This window comes from Vipera berus (genome assembly GCF_964194415.1).
Source record: "Vipera berus genome assembly, chromosome: 9".
In the NCBI taxonomy this organism is placed as follows: Eukaryota; Metazoa; Chordata; class Lepidosauria; order Squamata; family Viperidae; genus Vipera; species Vipera berus.
The window spans coordinates 19055837-19077032 of NC_138212.1; the positions used below are offsets into that span (position 1 = coordinate 19055837).

Sequence of the window (21196 nt, forward strand, 5' to 3'; positions counted from 1 at the left end):
CTTTTCTCCTCTTTTTCAAGATTTATGATGGCAACAATAACTCAGCTCGCCTGCTGGGCTCCTTCAGCCGTGTGGAGATGTTGGGTCTTAATGTCAACAGCACTTCCAGCTCGATGTGGCTTGAGTTCATCACAGATGGAAATGGCACGGATCAAGGTTTTGAGCTGCAGTTTTCTAGTGAGTATGGAGGCAGCTGATCCTACAACTGGGGAAAAGGATCAGGGCATTTTACTGCTCCAAACATTTAAGGATAATTAGTTGGCAAGTAAAGGTGTCTAGATGGAAGCCAAGCTAATGCCAGATCTTTTGATGAGGTTTTATTTTTCATACCTAAACCTTCAAAAGGAAACGATTTGTATCTGTTTCATGTTAAGAGCACATTTTTCATTACAAGTTGTCTGTGTAAATATCATTGTGTTAATCTTCACACACTTTCCCATCTTTCTATGTCTATTGTTCTACTCACATCAGGTTGTTAAGCCCTCTTTTGAAAAATTACAGATCACTACCTCCACTGAAATAGGCTAACACAAGAAACAGCCTTCAATACATCTGTTTCCAACCAATCCATCAGATTGATCCATAAGGTTCAGAATCAGCAAATAACAAACCTATTTTGAAGAGGAATCTATTCCTTGCTATTTTGCAGCATTTCTCCTCTGGCTTCTTAAATACCTCCACTTCCCTGGGTCTTTTCCTTTGGATGCTTCACATTAGTCCTGGCACTTTAGAAAGACTGCAAGGTTGAATGTTCTTGGATGCCTTTTCTTGGACTACATCCTGGAAGTCTCTAAAGGAATTTCATCAGCCATTGACAGTTCTTTGCTAAAGCAACAGCTGAGACAAGACTGGGGTTCCTTTCTAACCATTTGCCTTTATTCCTGATTTCAGGTTTTGATTTAATCAAGTGTGAGAACCCTGGTATCCCGCAGTTTGGTTATAAAGTCCACGATGAGGGACATTTTGCAGGAAGCTCCGTCTCTTTCAATTGTGATCCTGGCTACACAATACGCGGAAGCCGTGTGCTTACTTGCTTGACTGGAGAGCGAAGATCCTGGGACCAGCCTCTCCCCACCTGCGTAGGTATGACTCCTCCCTCTTGTGTGATAGTCACTCCCCAAATATTTGGCATAGCTGTTAAGGGGATGGCCGACCAGTTGGTTTAGCTGTGTAATTTTATGTCCCAAAGCCACCCATAGTTTTTGGAATCTTCAGGGGGGAAAAATTTAAATGTTCTTACTAAATTGAAAGCTTAACGTGATAAAATTGTTAAATAATTGAATGCATGGCTGAGAAGTTATTGGAATATAAGTCCAGAATTGCAAGAAAGAGGGACTTTTACCCAGAAGACAGAGTGCCAGTGGAGCTTAGAATGTCTGGTAGGCAGGAAGAGAGCAAGGTTGGGCCCTCCCTAGCAATTCATATCTATAGTTATTGCAGGTAATTGTTTGTAGGAGAACAACAATAAAGGAACTACTCAGAAGTCACTCCACATGAGGTCCTTAGTTCTTGGGGCCTGACAAATACGGTTCTAATCTAAAGGCTTCTTAGGGTGAATTAGGGGCACAAAGTACCACCTTTACAAATGGATCAGGATCAATGGCAGGATTGCTGCAGAAGATTACCTATTAATCTTTTTCACCTGTCCAAATGGGCACAATAGCTTTAATTCCTACCATTTCCTTTTCAGCATTCATACTACTGTTTTTCCAATAACCTTCAGGCTAATGAGTCAATCAATACAAGATGCAGTCGGTTTCTCTCTTTTAGTACATATCGAGGGCACAAATCCAGTCTTCCTTTTGTCGTCATGTCATGTTCTCACCATTTGGCAATGAATGAGCATCGAGAATTGTCTAGCCACCTCTTGGTTGCTAGCTCTTGGCTGTCTGAATAAGTCAGTGTTTTCCAAACGTAGCCATTTTAAGCTGTGTGGACTTCAACTCCCAGAATACCCCAGTCAGCAATTTATGACCATTTTTCACAGTTATGACCTTTGCAGCATGCTTAAGATCATAGGATCAAAATTCAGATGCTTGGTAACTTGACTCATATTTATGACCCTTGCTGTATGCTGAGGTTATGCGATCTGTTCACCCTTAGTGATCTTCTGACAAGCAAAGCCAATGGGGAAACTAGATTGATTTAACAACTAAGTTACCAACTTATCAGCTGCAGTGATTCACTTAACAACTATGGCAAGAAAGGTCATAAAATTGGGCAAAGCTCACTTAACAAATGTCTCATTTAACAACATAAATTTTAGGCTCAAATATAGTCGTATGTCGAGGATTACCTACATGTATATCTTCTAAAAAGAAAGGACAGCTAAAGTTAGAGTGGCAATATTTCCTTTATTATAAAGGATAGTCTTTTATTTCAGACAGCTAATTTTTATTAAGCTATGCATTCTCATAAAGTTTTTCTTACTTTTGCTCTTGAATTTTCCTTTGTAAATAAAATTTGCTGACATAAACAATTAATAAAAATTATCCTTTTGAACCTCTTTCAGGTTTGCCCCTTTTCAGGTTTGTCTTTATTTTTTCCAAGAAAATATAATCACTGTAGCTGTAGGTGAATATGGATAGAATGGATATAGTTTTAAAATTGATTCCATTATATTCACACAATGCATAAAACTAATTTAAGGTTGCTAAATTCACTCTTCTTCTGTTGCCTGATACATAGAATCATAAGTAATCAAAGGGTCTGTCATGTCCAAAATGCTAAGTCACAAAATACTTAATATTTAGAAATTTTGCAAATATCAGTGCTTCTCAACCATGGCAATCTAAGACCTGTGGATTTCAGTTCCCAGAATTCCCCACCTAGCATGCATCTTGCACTAGCATGTTAGCTGGGGAATTCTGGGGGTTGAAGTCCACAAATCTTACAGTTGCCAAGGTTCATTTATTTATTATGCTTATAGCGCCAAGAGAAACACTGCTTTAGATCTTCAACAGTTGAGTTTAAGAATGTTGTCCAAATTCAGCCAAATCTGCTTTTGGCCTTATTTTGATGGGCTCCCCTCCCTTATCTCTGTGTGTACACTAATCTGACACTTTTCAAGTGTGTGGAAGCACAACACACATCAACCCCCAGGTAGTTTGGTCAAAGGAAATTATGAAGCTGTAATTCTAATATATGGTGGGTACCCGAATGATAATAGTAGTTGGATGTTCTATATTTTCTGTAGCCTCTTTTCTCTAGAATCTCTTACTTGAATGGGGAGCAAAAGTAAAGTCTTCCCCAAAGGAAGAAGCAAAGGATGTTTAGAGTTCAGTTGCTGAATTGTTTTGTGGCTTCTTTCAGCTGAGTGTGGGGGCAGCATTCGAGGTGAGTCTTCAGGAAGAATCCTGTCTCCAGGGTTTCCAACGCCCTATGATCACAATCTCAACTGTGTCTGGACAATCGAAGCAGAGGCTGGTTGCACAATAGGGTAAGTTCAACGACTGGAAAAGATTAGATCGGCAACACCCTTACAACATCCAGCACTCATCTTGTCACTGTGATTTTGAGTCGATTACGTTGTGCTGCAAGCAGGGCACAGGTGTTTCTGTGCGGGACCATTTCTGCTCTGCAATTAAAAATAAAGAAATAGATGTATGAAAATGCCAGTGCCAAAACAACCCCAGCTCTTGGCAGGGATAGCCGAGTTCTACAACCTGTTTGAATTATGCAAATTGATTGCATTTGCATGATTTCTCTTGCTTTGCATACTTTAGTGTTTACTATTTGGCATCAACAGGAGGAGGATTAAAAAAAAATAAGACTCAAGCTTCATAATCAGCAAATTAATCAGCCATACCTTTTTAAAAATATGAGTTGTGGATTAATCAGGGCAGATGAGCTAGTTTTAATTGGTCAAAAGTAAGGCTTGGTAAGACAGATTGGATTTAGTGCATTGTAGCAATAGAGAATGGGAAAATAGAAGGAGACCTCTGAAGTTCTAACACCCTCATAGTGGCTTCTCTGCTCTTGGGTGCTAATCACATTCATACCTGCACAGCTTCAGATGTGTTTAGAATATGGATTGCTGCCAGAGAGATGCAAAGCCCTTTTTCAAGAGAACACAAACAGTATAATATCAGCATGACAGCTTTCAAGGGTGCAATTTGAAAAAAGATCTTGCTAGACAGAACGAAAATGCTAGGTCCTCTCTTGAATTACCTGCCAAATTTAGCAAGAGGCATCCACAGAATCCTGTCAGAGCCCTGAGACTAGGAAGTCAGCGCCATGTAGGTCAATACTACTTTTACCGTAAAGTTATGATAACAAAATCTGGCTACTTTGAATGGGCCTCCCTCCTCCTTCTCCCTCCTCCCTCTCTCCATCATTGTATAAACTTGGGAAGAACTTGCCTGTTACATTTAGTCACATTATATTCTTGCTTGGGAATCGGGCTCCTTTTATCTGATCAATACTTGATGGGTACTTTTCCTCCTGCCCTCAAAGCCATTCTTTCTGCTCTCTCCAACCCCAGATATTTGGTCAGAATGGTGCGATGTGCATTGTGATGTTCTGGTACAAGCCCTTTCCCTTATATACATACAGTATGTGCCCATATGAATGTTACATTGCAACATTATGAACAATCATTTGCCCCCACCATCAAATTCCCATTTATTTGTGTGGTCTGGCTTGCTCTCCTTCTCTCCAAACTTCTCTTTCTTCATCCACGTTGGGGGTTCGGGGAGAGGATTTTAAGTTTACTTAAAAATTTATGTCCCTACGAAGCTCCACAAACAAAGACACACTGCTTTCTTCCAAGCAGTTTATTTATTTATTTATTTATTAATGGGGCTTATATCCCGCCCTATCTCCCGAAGGACTCTGGGCGGCTAACAGCAATAATATACAATAAATACAGAAATTAAGATAAAATTAAAATTAAAGGCCTCTGTACAATAAATTAAAATTAAAAATTAAAATAAATTAAAAATTAGAGTTAAAAATTGTAAACATAATTAAAATAAAAATTAAACATAATTAAATCCCTGTCAGTCCAGGTCAGCCAGTTGAAAAAGGAGTGTTTTGAGGCCGCGGCGAAAGGACTGGAGATCTGGGGCCATCTGAAGTTTCCTTTATAGTTCCTCACCTATAGACATCAATCTTGCCAAACTAAAGCAGCTACTTGTATCGTTAAAGGTAGACTCTGAAAACCTCTAGGGAGAAGCTGTCTTGACCCTCTTCCTCTCAAACCATCAATCTAAACTTCATTGTCTCTTGCTCCTCTGGAAGGCAGCCCCTCCCTCTTGGAAATCCAGACTACATTCCACCACAGACCCTTTGGCACTTCAAATTACATCCAACACTTCAGGTGTGATTGGATTGCTGGAATGCTCTACAATTTGGGCATTCCATTAATAGGACAAGTAGAACGGTTCCTTTTTGCACCCGTGTCTCTCTAGAAAATATTTTGGGAACCCTCACCATGAGCTTGTGTATACAGTATATGAGCATGCATGCATCACTTCTGGGCCATGCGGCAATCATGTAGCCTTTGATTGTTTATTGGATTGGTTCATTTTTATTTTAATGGCCCTGGGAAGTTTATGGGGATACAATTTTAAAGAAGAATAGTATAAAACCAATCTTAAAACAGTATTAAAATAATACAACATACAATATTAAAACAAGATGGTATTTTTAAGCTTTCTGAAAGCTGACGGAAAACAGCTTATTTTATTATTTTATTATTTTATTTATTTATTTATTAATGGGGCTTATATCCCGCCCTATCTCCCGAAGGACTCAGGGCGGCTAACAACAATAATATACAATAAATACAGAAATTAAGATAAAATTAAAATTAAAGCCCTTTGTACAATAAATTAAAATTAAAAATTAAAATAAATTAAAAATTAGAGTTAAAAATTGTAAACATAATTAAATCCCTGTCAGTCCAGGTCAGCCAGGTGGAAAAGGAGTGTTTTGAGGCCGTGGCGAAAGGACTGGAGATCTGGGGCCATCCGAAGCTCAGGGGGCAGCTGGTTCCACAGGGTTGGTGCTCCCACAGAGAAGGCCCTTCCCCTGGGGGTCGCCAGCCGACATTGTCTAGCCGACGGTACCCTGAGGAGGCCTTCTGTGTGTGAGCGTACTGGGCGATGGGAATTCATTCCCGGTAGCAGATGGTCCTGCAAGTATCCCAGGCCTAAGCCATGTAGGGCTTTAAAGGTAAGTACCAGCACCTTAAATCTCACCCGGAGGGCAACCGGTAACCAATGCAGCTCACGCAGGAGGGGTGTAATATGGGAGTATCGGGGTGCTCCCATCACTACATCAGCTGAAGCCTCCGGGTGGTCTTCAAGGGCAGCCCCATGTAGAGAGCATTGCAGTAGTCTATACGGGAGGTAACGAGTGCATGGGTGACTGTATGTAGGGCATCTCGGTCCAGAAAGGGGCGCAACTGGTGTACCAGGCGAATCTGGGCAAATGCCCCCCTAGCCACGACTCCAACATGATCTTCAAAACTGAGTCGTGAATCCAGGAGGACGCCTAGATTGTGTGCTCTATCAACGGGAGGTAACATCTCTCCTCCTATAATCAAAGATGGAACCTCTTGGACTAAACGAGATGTCGGTACGTAAAGCCACTCAGTCTTGGCCGGGTTGAGCCGGAGCCTGTTTTTTCCCATCCAAATCTGTACCGCTTCCAGGCAACGGGACATCACATCGAGGGCATCGCTGGGTTGGTTCGGGGTGGAGATGAAAAGCTGGGTATCATCAGCATATTGATGATACTTCACCCCGAAGCTTAGCCCAGCCCAATCCTTTTTGCAGTCATATTATTATTATTATTATTATTATTATTATTATTATTATTATTATTATTATTATTATTATTATTATTATTATTATTATTATTATTATTATTTGACTTATATACCGCCCTATTCCCATAGGACTCAGGGTGGTTTACAGGGCAATTAAAACCATACAATACAAAAGTTAAAATAAATTTAAAACAATTAATTAAATTTAAGCCCAAAAGTTAAAACTTTAAAACCCAATTAAAAACCCCTCAATCTAGGCCAGACAGCTCAAAGAGCCAAGTTTTTAGGTCCCGGTGAAATGAATGGAGGTCGGGGGCAGTCCTAATCTCCATAGGAAGTTGGTTCCAAAGGGCAGGCGCACCCACAGAGAAGGCCCTCACTCTGGGAGTCACCTGCCGGCAATCCTTCATCGGCGGTACCCTAAGAAGGCCCTCCCTGTGGGAGCGCACAGGACGATGGGGAGTTAATGTCAGCAGCAGGTGTTCCCTCAGATAATCCGGACCCAAGCCATTTAGGGCTTTATAGGTCATCACCAGCACCTTGAATCTCACCCGGAGGGCAACTGGAAGCCAATGCAGCTCGCGGAGAAGAGGTGTTACATGGGAGTATCAGGGGACTCCCATCACAACTCACGTGGCTACATTCTGCACCAGCTGAAGCCTCTGAGTGGTCCTCAAGGGCAGCCCGACATAGAGAGTGTTGCATTCTGCTCAGGTTTGCTCAGAATTCTGAAGATTCTGGTCCATCAGATATCAATCAGATGAGATTAGGGAAGGCCAATTTAAATAATGAAACATAAATAAGATTTCTTCCCAAGAATGTAAAGGACTAGGAAGATACCAATGGAAGGGAATATTTGTAGCTCAGAAGTGACCTTTGGAGTCTTTGGTGCTCTCTGAGCTTTGTTGTTTTCTCGCAAAAGTTTCATGACCCAGCTAGGGTAACAAGCTGAGTTATGAAATATCTGCAAGAAAAGAACCAAGTTCAGAGAGCACCAAAGACCCCACTAAGAAGATCTTCAGCAGCAATCAGCATGATTTAATTTATATTTTAAAGTGAGAACTCCATTGAAATCTGCTTTACTGAATTCATCTTAAGACTTAAATCAATGGGAGAAAAAACCCAAGCCATTAACTGTTTCCAACTTCTAATTCTGCATGCATGTAGTACGCAAAGTGACAAGACAGGACTCTCTCCCCGCCCATTTCCTTCAACATTTCTGCCTATTCATACCTGCTGTTCTCTAGCCTACATAGCTCTAGGGAAGGAATGGAGAACCTGGTGAGCTTCTAAATGTTGTTTATTGTTATACAGTGATTTTATTACCATTATTAACCATAAATCCAGATTTGTATAACATCAGACTCTAAAAGGCCACAGAACTCTGGCTTCTGATTTAGGGTTATTCTGAAAAACAGACTGCTAAGGTCTAAGTTTAAGGCAGTGTCTTTCTCATGGCAGAGTGGAACAATACGCCATGGCCAACTTGCAGTGGCCATCTCACCACGGCAGCCAAGTCAGCATGAGACAGCTCGCCGTGGCCAACTCACCACAGCAGCCCACTCAGCATGGAAAATTCCATGTGGGGTAACTCAACAAAATAAATGTTATCCACCACTGTTTCTTTGACATAATTTCCATTTTTGTCAATCCTGCATGGAATTTTCTGTGGTGGGTTGTCCCAGGACGAATTGGCCGTGGTGGGAGTGCCACAGCAAGTTCGCCGTGGCAAATTGTACTAACTAGACCTTTCTCATGGGCATCAGATTCTACTTTTGGCATTTGTTCTCTCTTCCCCGCACCACAAGGACAAAATGTCTTTTGAAAATACAGTTATTTTTTTTCAAAGCAGGTGTTGATTTATTACTTATTACAGCAGGACAGCTAAAGTTTGAGCTTCACGATTCAATAGTAAATAAAATCGGAAGAATGAAAACTATGGTTGGTTGCTCCTAAAAGGTAAAGGTTCCCCCGCATATGCGTGCTAGTCGTTTCCGACTCTAGGGGCTGGTGCTCATCTCCGTTTCAAAGCCGAAGAGACAGCGCTTGTCCGAGGACGTCTCCGTGGTCATGTGGCCGGCATGACTAGACGCCAAAGGCGCACGGAACGCTGTTACCTTCCCACCGTAGTGGTCCCTATTTTTCTACTTGCATTTTTACGTGCTTTCGAACTGCTAGGTTGGCAGAAGCTGGGACGAGTAACAGGCGCTCACTCTGCTACACGGCACTCAGGATTCGACCCGCCAAACTGCCGACCTTCTGATCGACAAGCTCAGCATCCTAACCCACTGAGCCACCGCATCCCTTGGTTGCTCCTACAGATGTCATAATTCTGCCTTCTGCTTTCTGGATCTCCCTATCCCTCCCAAAAAGGGGTTCAGTCATCATTAACCAACACAACTGTGGGTTACTGAGTTGGGCAGGGCTGCAATTGATCTATGGAAGAATTGTAGTTTCCTCTCAGCAGAATGCATTTTTGTGAAATTTCAAGGAATACTAAGCAACAAGCCAGCAGCTTTGACACTTTTTTTTTTTTAAAAGCACATAGTTGGCTCTTTTAACTCAGTATTCCCAGTCTTCCTACAGTACAGTCCATCGAACTTTTATTGCATCTTCAGTACAAATGTTTATGCTAATATAAATGTAACAGGCATATTAAATAAAAAGCCAGAGGGGCAGGCCTCCCTAAAACTCAGTCAATTAATAACCATGCAGTTCTCCAACATTTATAATACATCACCATCGTACCTATTATTATGAAGATGGAATTAAAATATTAAAAGTTTCATGCTGCTGCCACTGCCTACCATAAGGGGGGGAAAATCAATGATAAAGAAAAAGAAAAAAAAATAGAAGCGCTGTTCAGTTTGGCACAATTATAGAGAACCTTTAAAAATATATCTGTTCTTTTCACTCTGTCATCTCCTTCCCCACTCAGTCTAAAAGGATTTATTTCAAATGAATTTGCTTCTACCTGCTCAGCTATTCCTTCTCCTTCATAACAAGCGTATGATTTCCTGCATCTGTAAATGATGCTATTTTCATGTTTCATTTCCTCCAAGCGATCGTCTATTATTAGGTGTCTTTTCTGCATATCTAATCTAATGAAATGACCAGCTTTTCTCCACATGGAAACTGAAGAGAAATTGCAGAGTGACATAGAAGGGACTAGATTTGTAACTGAGTCCTCAACCTCTCAAGTTAAACTGCTGTTCCCAAATTGTTGGGAGGAATTTTAAAATCTTAGAATTGGGGAAGCTACTTAGGTTAGAAAGGGACGCGGTGGCTTAGTGGGTTAGGATGCTGAGCTTGTCGATCAGAAGGTCGACAGTTTGGCGGGTCGAATCCCGAGTGCCGCGTAGCAGAGTGAGCGCCTGTTACTCGTCCCAGCTTCTGCCAACCTAGCAGTTCGAAAGCACGTAAAAATGCAAGTAGAAAAATAGGGACCACTACGGTGGGAAGGTAACAGCGTTCCGTGCGCCTTTGGCGTCTAGTCATGCCGGCCACATGATCACGGAGACGTCCTCGGACAAGCGCTGACTCTTCGGCTTTGAAACGGAGATGAGCACCGGCTCCTAGAGTTGGAAACGACTAGCACGCATGTGCGGGGGGACCTTTACCTTTACCTTTACTTAGGTTAACTTCCTCCTCAGTTTAGCCCAGTGTTTTTCAACCACTGTTCCGCGGCACACTAGTGTGCCGCGAGATGTTGCCTGGTGTGCCGTGAGAAAAATTGAAAAGTAATTATAAAATACTTTCTTTGTGTTTATTTGATTCCTATTCAAGAGAATTACTTTATATATAGTCAATATAGGCACAGAGTTAAATTTTTTAACATTTTCTAATGGTGGAGTGCCTCGTGATTTTTTTCATGAAACAAGTGTGCCTTTGCCCAAAAAAGGTTGAAAAACACTGGTTTAGCCAACTAAATTAAAACATCCTTAATCATTGGCTTTCCAGTCTCTCCTTCAACAAATCCAATGTTTTACAACCTCCTTAGGGATTGTTTTCTTTGTCAAATTGTTTTTTCAATTAGGATTTTTTCCCCTTAACATTCAGTCACAATCGCCCTCTTTATAATGTATATTACTCTCTGCCCAGAATGAATGAAAACAGGACTCAGGTTCTTTCCGAGATTGCAGTGAGAAAGTTGTGTAGTACCAAAAATCAGAAGGAATCTGGTGGCGTTTTTACAGACCAATATATATTATTAAAAAGCATACAGGTAGTCCTCAACTTACGACCACATTTGAGCCAAAAAATTATGTTGCTAAGCAAGACATTCATTACGTTTTGCCCCTTTTGAGTTTTGCCCCTTTTTATGACCTTTCTTGACACAGATGTTAAGCGAATTACTGCAGTTGTTAAGTTAGCAACACGGTTGTTAAGTGATTCTGGCTTCCCCATTGATTTTGCTTGTCAGAAGTTCACACATCATGATCCCATGATCCCTGGACACTGCAACTGTCATAAATACATGCCACTTGCCAAGCACCTGAATTTTGATCAGGTGACCATGGGGATACGGTTAAGGTTGTAAGCAGTGGTGGGATTCAAATATGTGAAGAACCAGTTCTCTGTGTGGATGCCGCTTCCGAAAGTCCGTTCTGGGCCTGGGCAAAAAAAAATTAGCTACTGGTTCTAACGAAGTAGTGCAAACTGGTTGAATCCCACCGTTGGTTGTAAGTGTGAAAAACGGTCATAAATCACGTTCTTTCCGTGTCATTGTAACTTTGAATAGTCCCTAAATGAATAATGCAAGTCGTGGACTTATCTACACAGTTGTCTTACTAATAAAGGTTATTAGCCTGAAAAAGGTGTTACCTGGCTTCTCATTTTTATATGATCCCTGTTTGATACCTGAAGAACATTATAACGTTACCTTCCTTCACTCCTTTCTTTTATAAACCTTTCCTGTTCTCAAATACAAATCTAGTCTTATTTGTAACTCTTCTCTCTCTCTTCCCTGTCCTGTTTTGCCCTCCCGCAAATACAGGCTCCACTTTATAGTTTTCCATACAGAGGACTTCCATGACGTCTTGAGAATCTGGGATGGGCCAGTGGAGAAGAGCATCCTGCTGAAAGAAGTCAGTGGTTCTGTCTTGCCCAATGACGTTCACAGCACCTTCAACCTGGTGGTGCTTCAGTTCAACACGGACTTTTTCACCAGCAAACAGGGTTTTGCCATTCAGTTTTCAGGTAACTTTCACAGATGTCACCTGGTCTTCTGGGTCAGGAGAACAAAAACAGGAGGACCATTCCATAGGTGTTTTCAACTCTCTACGACTCTGCCTGCTAAACTGTACGAGGGATAATCCCCAAATTGATTAATTTCAGCATTCATGACATGCCAGTTCCTTAGCAATTTTGCCTCTTTCTCACACTTAAATCTCAGGGAGATTTTACATTGACCTTTTCTGGTGTTAGGATCATCCCCAAAGTGAAATCCTTGAGAAATTAATGAAGAGTTTCTTCTCCTTCTGGAGAAATTCAGAGAAATCATCCATTCTCCACTCAGAGATTTAGTGGAGGATTGAAAAGGTCCGTTTATACAGCTGTTTTCTATATATAGTTGATCCAGAATAGCAACATAATTGTGGAACAGAATAGCTGGAGGTATTGTCTTCAGATGCCTATTGTAATATTTGTGCCAAGACTGTATTTAAATAATCTTAATATTTAACATTACTTAATATCCTACACTGACATATTAAATGTTAAATATTAAAAGAACACTAAAACTAAAACTGACATTTGGAAAGGCCAAATAGATATGCCTTTATGTGCTTTTTTAAAAAAACCAAGAGATTAAGAGAGCAGCCAAACCCGCAGGATTAGAGCATTCCATACTTTGGGTTATTCAAGAGAAACCCTTCCAGTGAACTAAGCCACTGCACCAGAGGGGTCTTGAAAGGGATCATTTCTGCATATTTTAATACTCCAGCAGGTTTGCAATAAAATATGTTGACCCTAAGATAGTCAGTCCTTAAGCCATCTAATGCTTTAAAGGCTAAGACCAATACCTTGATCTGAACTTGGCAAACAATTACCTTCTCTGCCACATTTGCGTTCACAGAATTTAACTATTACTCATGAATAGTCCTACATATAATGAGTTGAACCAATCCATGAGAGCCAGTATGGGATAGTGGTTAAAGCATCAGGCCAGAAGCCAGGAGACTGTGAGCCCTGTCTTAAGTACAAAGCCGGCTGGGTGACCTTGGGCTAGTCACTGTCTCTCAGCCCAAGAAAACTGCAAGGCAGTCTCTGAGAATTGAACACAATTCAACAGAAGGGGAAAAAATACAGAATCTAGCCAAGGCAGGGATAATTGCTGCCATCCAACTAACGCAGAAAGATTTATAGCTGCAAAAGTAGTAGAGTTAATCAAATGTTATTGTCGCTACCTGAAGATGCTGGGAAAGCACAGAGCCAAGAGAAACCCTGAAAGTTGATTTTTTCAATGGGAGCAAAAGTTATTTCAGAACAGGCTGCATTGCAGTTTTCAGCCCAGAGTGATGACTAACCATCAGCATTTTGATTTGCCTCAGCGTGTTCACTTTCCTCCTGCCCATTATCTGTCTTAGGCAACATATAAGTGAAACAGCTTCTTTCTGGAAATTAGATGAGAAAAAGAAATAGAGCTGAGTGCTAGTGAGGTATTTGGATGGATGAATGGATAACAATATTACGAAAGAAATATTTGAGCATTGACTACAATAACAAACAGCACTGGTTTTTGTAAGAAATGAGGCTGGGACTGTGGGTTGGTGTCACAATCAACAGAGGAAAAGCCAAAAAAAAAAAAAATGGAGTGCAGGCTCCTAAGTCAGAATACCTATTGCTCAACCAGACCTTGCTTTTCTTCCTGGATTCATTTTCCAGGGACTAGACCGGTGTTTCTCAACCTCAGCAACTTTAAGGTGTCTAGACTTCAGCTCCAAGGATTCCCCCTGTAGCATTCTTAAACACACGCTACTGATTTTAGACTTTAAAGTTGCTAAGGTTGAAAAATGCTGGACTAGACACTATCCTTCTGGCTGGTTTGTTCATTCATGAAGCCAATGTTTGCTTCTTTGGTGACGAGATCTTCATCTGTGAATTATGCATGCTGAAAGAATCTGCAAGCATGCTTTGATTTATCTCAGCTGCATTTGTGCTAGAGTCCAGATCAAGACAAAGCCTAGGGCATTTACCTGCAAATGAAGAGCCAGATTTTTGACAACAAATTTCTGAGTGATCCATTCTCACTGTCCACATTTTGGCAAAGCTTTGACGAGTCCTAGAATTAGACATATTGGTTGCCAAAAAAAAAGTTTCTTTTCTTCTCCGTCACTAGCTTAAGCTGAATTGGTCCCATCTGACACTGTTCTTCTTTCACTGCTGTTCTAGTGATCACTCCTCTACTTTTATTGCCTTAAAAAAATCTCAGACTTTTCTATTTTTTAAAAAAACCAACCCTACTTATTTTAAACTCCTGAGCTTTAAAAAGAAAAAAGAAAACAAGGTTTCATTTCAGACAGCATTCAAGACACTCTGGTACATCTGTAAAAGAATCAAACTTATCATTCCTGCTAAAAGCAAAATGTCAGAATCCATTTATATCATATTCATAAATGGAATGTTTCAAACATTATTCCATGGATTCTGCCATCTCCCAAAGAGAAGAGAATAGATGTGTATTGAACCGGTATTAGGCATTTCAAAGGAAAGGAGAAGCCTTTTGAACTGGGGAAACAAAAGGGGGGGCTAGCATCTGGCTTTTGTCACGGAAGAGAGCAATAAACATGAAGGGTCCTAAGTTCCTTTTTCCCACGAGAAGGATGATACGAGATAAAGGATGGGGTACTGACCAAATGGGGTTAAGGGGGGGTTAAACCGGGAACTCTTTATAAGGGTTTACTTCGTGGAATAATATTAAGTCCTGTCTTGTTTCCTACAACCAAGCATGTCATAGTAAAGATTCTTTTTGGAATAGATTTGACTCCAAGAATTTTGTCTTCCTAAGACGTGGTTTGGGGTGGGTCCTGACACAAAATTCCTCTCAATCACAAGGGGAGGGGGCAGGGAGGAGGAGACAATGTGCACATTATAATTTATTTAACAGCATAGACAACATAATGTTATAGCCGAATGCCAGGTAGAAATAGCAGATGGCTCGATGTAACAAGATGTAATAAGTAAACGGGAAAGTGTGCTGATGTATATATATGTATCTGATCTTTGTGCAACAGACTTGGATTTGTTAATCCCTACAGCCTTTTCCAGCTGGAGAAAGAAAAGTTTGAAATCAGTAATGCATGTTTAAGCATGCATCCTGGTCCAATTCATCCATATGTGTGCTCACTGTAGCTCAAAGAAAGTTTGTGCAAAGTCTTTTCTTATTGTCAAGGTTTCAACTCTGGACTATAATAGTGCAAATAATCCTAAAACATTTGCAGAATGCATTGTATTAGATATCAGTGATCTATGAGAGAATTTTCATGAACAGTTGATATATTTTAGCTACTTGGCTGCTACCACCTCACTTATTAGATCATTTAGCACACAGGTAGTCCTTATAACCAATTGACTGTTCACAGTTATGAAAGCCTTGGGAATGTTCCTTTCTGGCCCATAAAGCATTTCTGGCTGTCATAAAACATTGTGCCACATTGACCACATTTCAAGTGCTTGGCAGCCAACTCTCAAACAGCCATTGGCCAAGCACCCTGCAATCATGTGATCATTGTTCACAATCTTCTCTGCTGACTTCCCTAAAAAGTCAGTGGGGAAGTCAGCAGGAAAAGTTGCAAGTGGAGGTGATAGAGGGATGGAGGGATGGATTCTCTCAGCCTCCCAAAGGATTGCCCCACCTTCAACAGAGAAAAGCTGAAATTCTTTGGCACACCACAGGAAAACTTGAGAGCAAAAGGGCTACCAGCTGGGAGGATTTCAGCTGTGCACAGTGCTGAAACCTCCTGGCAGGCAGCCCTGTCCCTCTCAAAAAGCTGCTGCCTAGAGGCGGCTCTTTTGCTTTATCCATTTGACAATCTGGACGATCACTTAAGCACAGTTGGGAATGCTGGAATTGTGGTCACTGAACGAAGGAGTCATGTATGCATCTCCCTTAATGACTGCTTTGCTCAACTACCGAGATTTCTAACCCAATGGCAGCCATTAAACAAGGAGTACCTGCAGATTTCTAGTTTTGTGGTCCGAATTATATAATAACAATGCTGTAAACCCAGGATCCTTTGAGTTTTGACCTGTTTCGGGGGAAAAAAATAGGGAATGAGCATACTTTTATGTTTTCAGAAGGGGATAGTAACCATGGTGGTGCAGTATTGCAGGCTAATTCTGCTGATTGCTGATTGCCAACAATTCAGCCATTTGATTCTCACAGGCTCAAGGTTCAATCAGCCTTCCATTCTTCTGAGGTTGGTAAGATGAGGATCAGATTGTTGGGGGCAATATGCTGACTTTGTAAACTGCTTAGAGAGGGCTGTAAAGCATCCTGAAGTGGTATATAAGTCTAAGTGCTATTGCTATTCTATTTGCTTGGACCCCAAATAGTGCATACAGTCTAGTACTGGTAATACCATCCTCATATTGATATATTTATTTCACAACTTTCATATAATAATAATAATAATAATAATAATAATAATAATAATAATAATAATAATAATAATAATAAGAAGAAGAAGAAGAAGAAGAAGAAGAAGAAGAAGAAGAAGAAGAAGAAGAAGAAGAAGAAGAAGAAGAAGAAGAAGAAGAAGAAGAAGAAGAAGAAGAAGAAGAAGAAGAAGAAGAAGAAGAAGAAGAAGAAGTTGGAAGGGACCTTGGAGGTCATCTAGTCTAACCCCCTGCTCAGGCAGGAAACCCTATACCATTTCAGGCAAATGGCTGTCCAGTCTCTTCTTAAAAACTTCCAGTGTTGGAGCATTCACCACTTCTGGAGGCAGGTTGTTCCACTGGTTAATTGTTCTAACTGTCAGGAAGTTTCTCCTTAGTTCTAGGTTGCTTCTCTCCTTGACTAGTTTCCATCCGTTGCTTCTTGTCCTGCTTTCAGGTGCTTTGGAGAATAGCTTGACTCCCTCTTCTTTGTGGCAGCCCCTGAGATATTTGATGACTATCTGGTTCTAATCTGTCTTACTTTTGCCCTAATTTCTTCCTTCTGCCCACCCACTGCTTTATGTCTTGCCTAAAGTGGAGTTTTGGTTGATCCTAAGGCATTATCAGCTAATAGCTCTTTGTAGATGTATGTGGCTGCTTTTTGAAGTAAACAGGATTGCATTGTTTGTCTTAAATGCTGATTCAGCCAGCAAAAAGCAGGCTTCTATACAGAACGTTTGAAGATGGGAAAAAAGGCTTATATGATTTATTGGCTAAAACTAGCATTGTGTTTCAAAGTCAGAAGAAATTTTAGCTTGTCCAGGAACAAATTTCTGAGTGACCTCATGGGTTAGCACTAAAGGGAATGTAAGGGAATATGCACAAACTGCTTTGAATTACAGAAGGATGCACATGACCTCCTGAAGCACTGCACCAAAGGACTGGACAAAAAGATTGGCTGGACAATTGCGCTGAATTTCTCCAGGGAAATTTTCCAACAATTTGTCAAGCACAGGACTCCATCATACAGTCCAGGGGTCTTCAAACTCGGCCCTTTTATGACTCATGGACTTCAACTCCCAGAATTCCTCAGCCAGGCACGCTAGCTGAGGAATTCTGGGAGTTGAAGTCCATGAGTCATAAAAGGGCCGAGTTTGAAGACCCCTGATACAGTCTTAGAACAGCATGGCTCCTGAAAATCCTTCTGGGAAGAGCTCCTTTTGATCTTTTCCTTTGGAATTTACTAGGAAAATAGAAAGGCAGGGAGGGTCTGACATCCAGGTTTTAGTATTCCCTGTGTTCATCTGCAGGTAGGCATACCTGGCCTAATTTGGCCATTCAGATGAAATTAAACTGCTTACAAATGTCAATAACTGCCTTTCTGTGTTCTTTCTGATGCCTGAAGAACACTCGTGGCTACTGGCATCGTCCAAAATCCTGCAGTGGAAGGGAGGAAAAGGAGACCATCTGAGATGCCATCAGTTTCACCCGGGGTCTTCAGACTTGACCCTTTTATGACTTGTGGACTTCAACTCCCAGAATTCCTCAGCCAGCATGCCTGGCTGAGGAATTCTGGGAGTTGAAATCCACAATTCATAAAAGGGCCAGGTTTGAAGACCTCAGAGTTACACCATCAGTATTGTACTCCATGATGGACAATGATGGACTTGATGGATTCCATGCCTCCTTTGTTCTGCTTAGCAATCAGGAACATGATGTTTTCTGCCTTGTTTCCCTCTGAAGCCATCCTTGCTCTAATTATGTGCAAGGTGGCTGCTCTTTGCACCCTGAGCACCTCCAGGAAATGCAGTGTACTCTGCTCAGCATGAATGTCATGTCATACCTTCAGAGTTTATGGAACAACTGAAAAATTCAGTGAATAATTCTGTTCCCTTGGTTCATCCCATTCCCTGACTTTTTGCTCTTAGTGTCCACCGCCACCTCCTGCAACGACCCTGGGGTTCCACAAAACGGGAGTCGGAGCGGTGACAGCAAGGAGGCAGGAGACAACATCATTTTCCAGTGTGATCCAGGATACACCTTGCAGGGGGACGCCAAGATCAGCTGTGTGCAGATTGAGAACAGGTTCTTCTGGCAGCCTGACCCACCCACCTGCATAGGTACAGATGGGTAGAACAGGTCCATGATTGCAAATCAGAGCCAATGACACTGTAATCTGGTCAGGCCTTTCCTTCTCAGGATTCAGATATTCAATTGTATATTGTATATTCAATATACAAAAAGAGCCTTGGTGGAGCAGTGGGCTAATGCCTCCTTAAGTAACACCAGCTGCCTGCAATTAGTGCAGGTTCGAGTCCCACCAGGCTCAAGGTTGACTCAGCCTTCCATCCTTCCGAGGTAGGTAAAATGAGGACCCAGATTGTTGGGGGCAATTAAGCTGACTTTGTAATAATGCCGCTTGGGGTGTGTGTGTGAAAGCCCTAATAAACAGGCATATACATAGAATGAAGGCTACTGCTAAGTTTGTAAGCCGCCCTGAGTCTTAATGGAATTAAAATAAAAAAATAAAATAAAATTAGTCGTGCTGGGGCACTTTACCCTTTTCCCTCTTTGGGGTTAAGAGCCAGTGTTAAGCAGAATGATAGAGCAAACATCTAAGCAACGTGTAGGGTGGGATTCAAAGTAGCCCTTTGGGGGTCCCAATCAAGGGAAATTGAATGAAATATATTCCTTTCTTAAACTAGCTTAAGAATATGTTTTCTGTCCCACTCCAGTGCTCTTTCTCTTCTTTTAGTGCACGGGTCTCCAAACTTGGCAACTTTTTAAGACTTGTGGACTTCAATTCCCAGCCATTGGCAGGGCTGGCTGGGGAATTCTGGAAGTTGAAATCCACAATGCCTTAAAATTGCCAAGTTCGGAGACCCCTGTTTTAGTGGAAGACAATCTCGGGCTTCTTTATTTTAAGTGAGCAACTTAATAACATGACACATCCCTAGCAGAGTGGGAAACGGGTAATTGGATGTGAACAGTTCCGTCAGGATGGAGATTTACATTTGTTAGACAAACGTCAGGGGCATGTTAACGTGAACCTGCTTGCAAGGAGCTATTGGTACAATGAGCAAATGTTGATGAGCCCACACGACAACAGCTTCGCTTCCCAAGAAATGCATACTCTTTTTATGAATGAGCTGACTTCTAGTTTTGAAGCCTCATTAAGCTTGTCTGGATTTAGTTTTGTGGCTTAACCCTAACAGAGGAAGGTATTAGCTGAGGAGTAGAACTGGAAAAGAGAGCTAGTTTGATAGTGGTTGAGGCACCAATCTAGGAACCGGGAGACTGTGAGTTCTAGCTCTAGTCCTTCCTTAGGCGCAAAGCCTGGGTGACCTTGAGCCAGTCACTCTCTCTCAGCCCTAGAAGGAGATAACGACAAACACTTCTGAAAACGTTGCCAAGAAAACTGCAAAGACTTATCCAGGCAATTGCCAGGACCCAAGATTCACACACACACACACACACACACACACACACACAGAGAGAGAGAGAGAGAGAGAGAGAGAGAGAGAGAGAGAGAGAGAGAGAGAGAGAGAGAGAGAGAGAGAGAGAGAGAGATGGTGGGGGGAGGTGTCTGGAAGAACAAATGTATACCCACTTTCAGAACTTGAGTGTTTGTTATGTAAAATGCACACTGAAATTAACTTCAGAATAAGCAACAAAAAAAGTGCTTCATTTGTTTAGTGTCACTTTTACAAAAGGGGGAAATGGCCTGTAACTTAGTTCAAGGTTCACGCAACATCAGCAAGTTATCAGGGCGCTGGCAGGAATGGGAGCAGGCTTTGCAGAATTTTATGACAATGGGTTAAGCTAGCCATGAGTTTTCTCAAGCAAAGCAGGAGTGAAGGGAGGTTTTGGGGGACGAAGGAGTAAAGTGCGAAAGCATTCTCATTTTGCTGCGCAAGCCATGGTTAAATACAGGTGAAAACCTGGTCTTAGACTGCCTCAGGTTTAAAGGCTTAATTTGTCCTAAATGCAGGCATAGGTTGTTCGAGGGGTCTCTCAAAAGAGGGTGTGCAAAACAAGCTGTGGTTCTTCTCTCTCCTCTCCTCCTTTAGCACCCTGTGGTGGGATCCTGGCAGGACCTTCAGGGGTGATCTTGTCCCCTGGTTACCCAGAGCCTTACCCTCCAGGAAAAGAGTGTGATTGGAAGCTGACCGTCTCACCGGATTATGTCATTGCTCTGGTGTTTCAAACGTAAGTGCCCCAGATGCCCTTATTGTAAGATATGGATGCAACTCAGTAAACTGAGATTAAACCTGTTGGTTCTCTCTGAAGAAATCACCTTTCTGCGCTCTAGGGGGTCCGATGGCACAGTGGCTTAATGACACTCAGCTTGTCAGCAAGAAATGGTTGGCACTCTGGCATTTCAAGCCCATAACACGCATGGCAGAAGGACCTCCCATCCTTTGCCCCTAGCTCCTGTCCACCGAGCAGTTTGAAAGTTTGTAAAAATGCAAGTAGATAAAGAGGTACCACTCTGGTGGGAAAAGCTAGCAGCGTTCCATGCTGGGGCTGGATCTGACCGGATGCGAGGCAAAGTCGGTGGAAGAAAGCCCAGATAACCCGACATTCTCCCGAATGCTACTAGTCAGCTGGTGCAAAGCTAGTTCGCCCTCTGTGGTATGCCATGGGTAGTGCACATGCATGAACAAAATGAACTAGCAATCTTAGGCTGCCAGAAATATTCTGTATTAAAAAAAGAAACACATTGTAGACTTCCTTGGTTATATACGCCATATACTAAAACAAAAACAAAAAAACACCACTCCTTTCTGTATTGTTACTGTCTGTGACAGTTTCCCAAAAAAG

General features: G+C 41.7%; 1 protein-coding gene across 1 annotated transcript in view; it reads left to right on the forward strand.

The window, feature by feature from the left end:
* CSMD2 (CUB and Sushi multiple domains 2) overlaps nt 1–21196 on the forward strand; it is a gene marked incomplete at both ends in the record, with an annotated part of 651882 nt that overhangs the window by 477641 nt on the left and 153045 nt on the right. Inside the window, 6 exons of the mRNA XM_081334380.1 lie at nt 21–177; nt 892–1083; nt 3313–3439; nt 11772–11974; nt 18301–18492; nt 20443–20581. Coding sequence (XP_081190506.1) covers nt 21–177; nt 892–1083; nt 3313–3439; nt 11772–11974; nt 18301–18492; nt 20443–20581 — 1010 coding nt within the window. The remainder of the gene's footprint in view (nt 1–20; nt 178–891; nt 1084–3312; nt 3440–11771; nt 11975–18300; nt 18493–20442; nt 20582–21196) is intronic.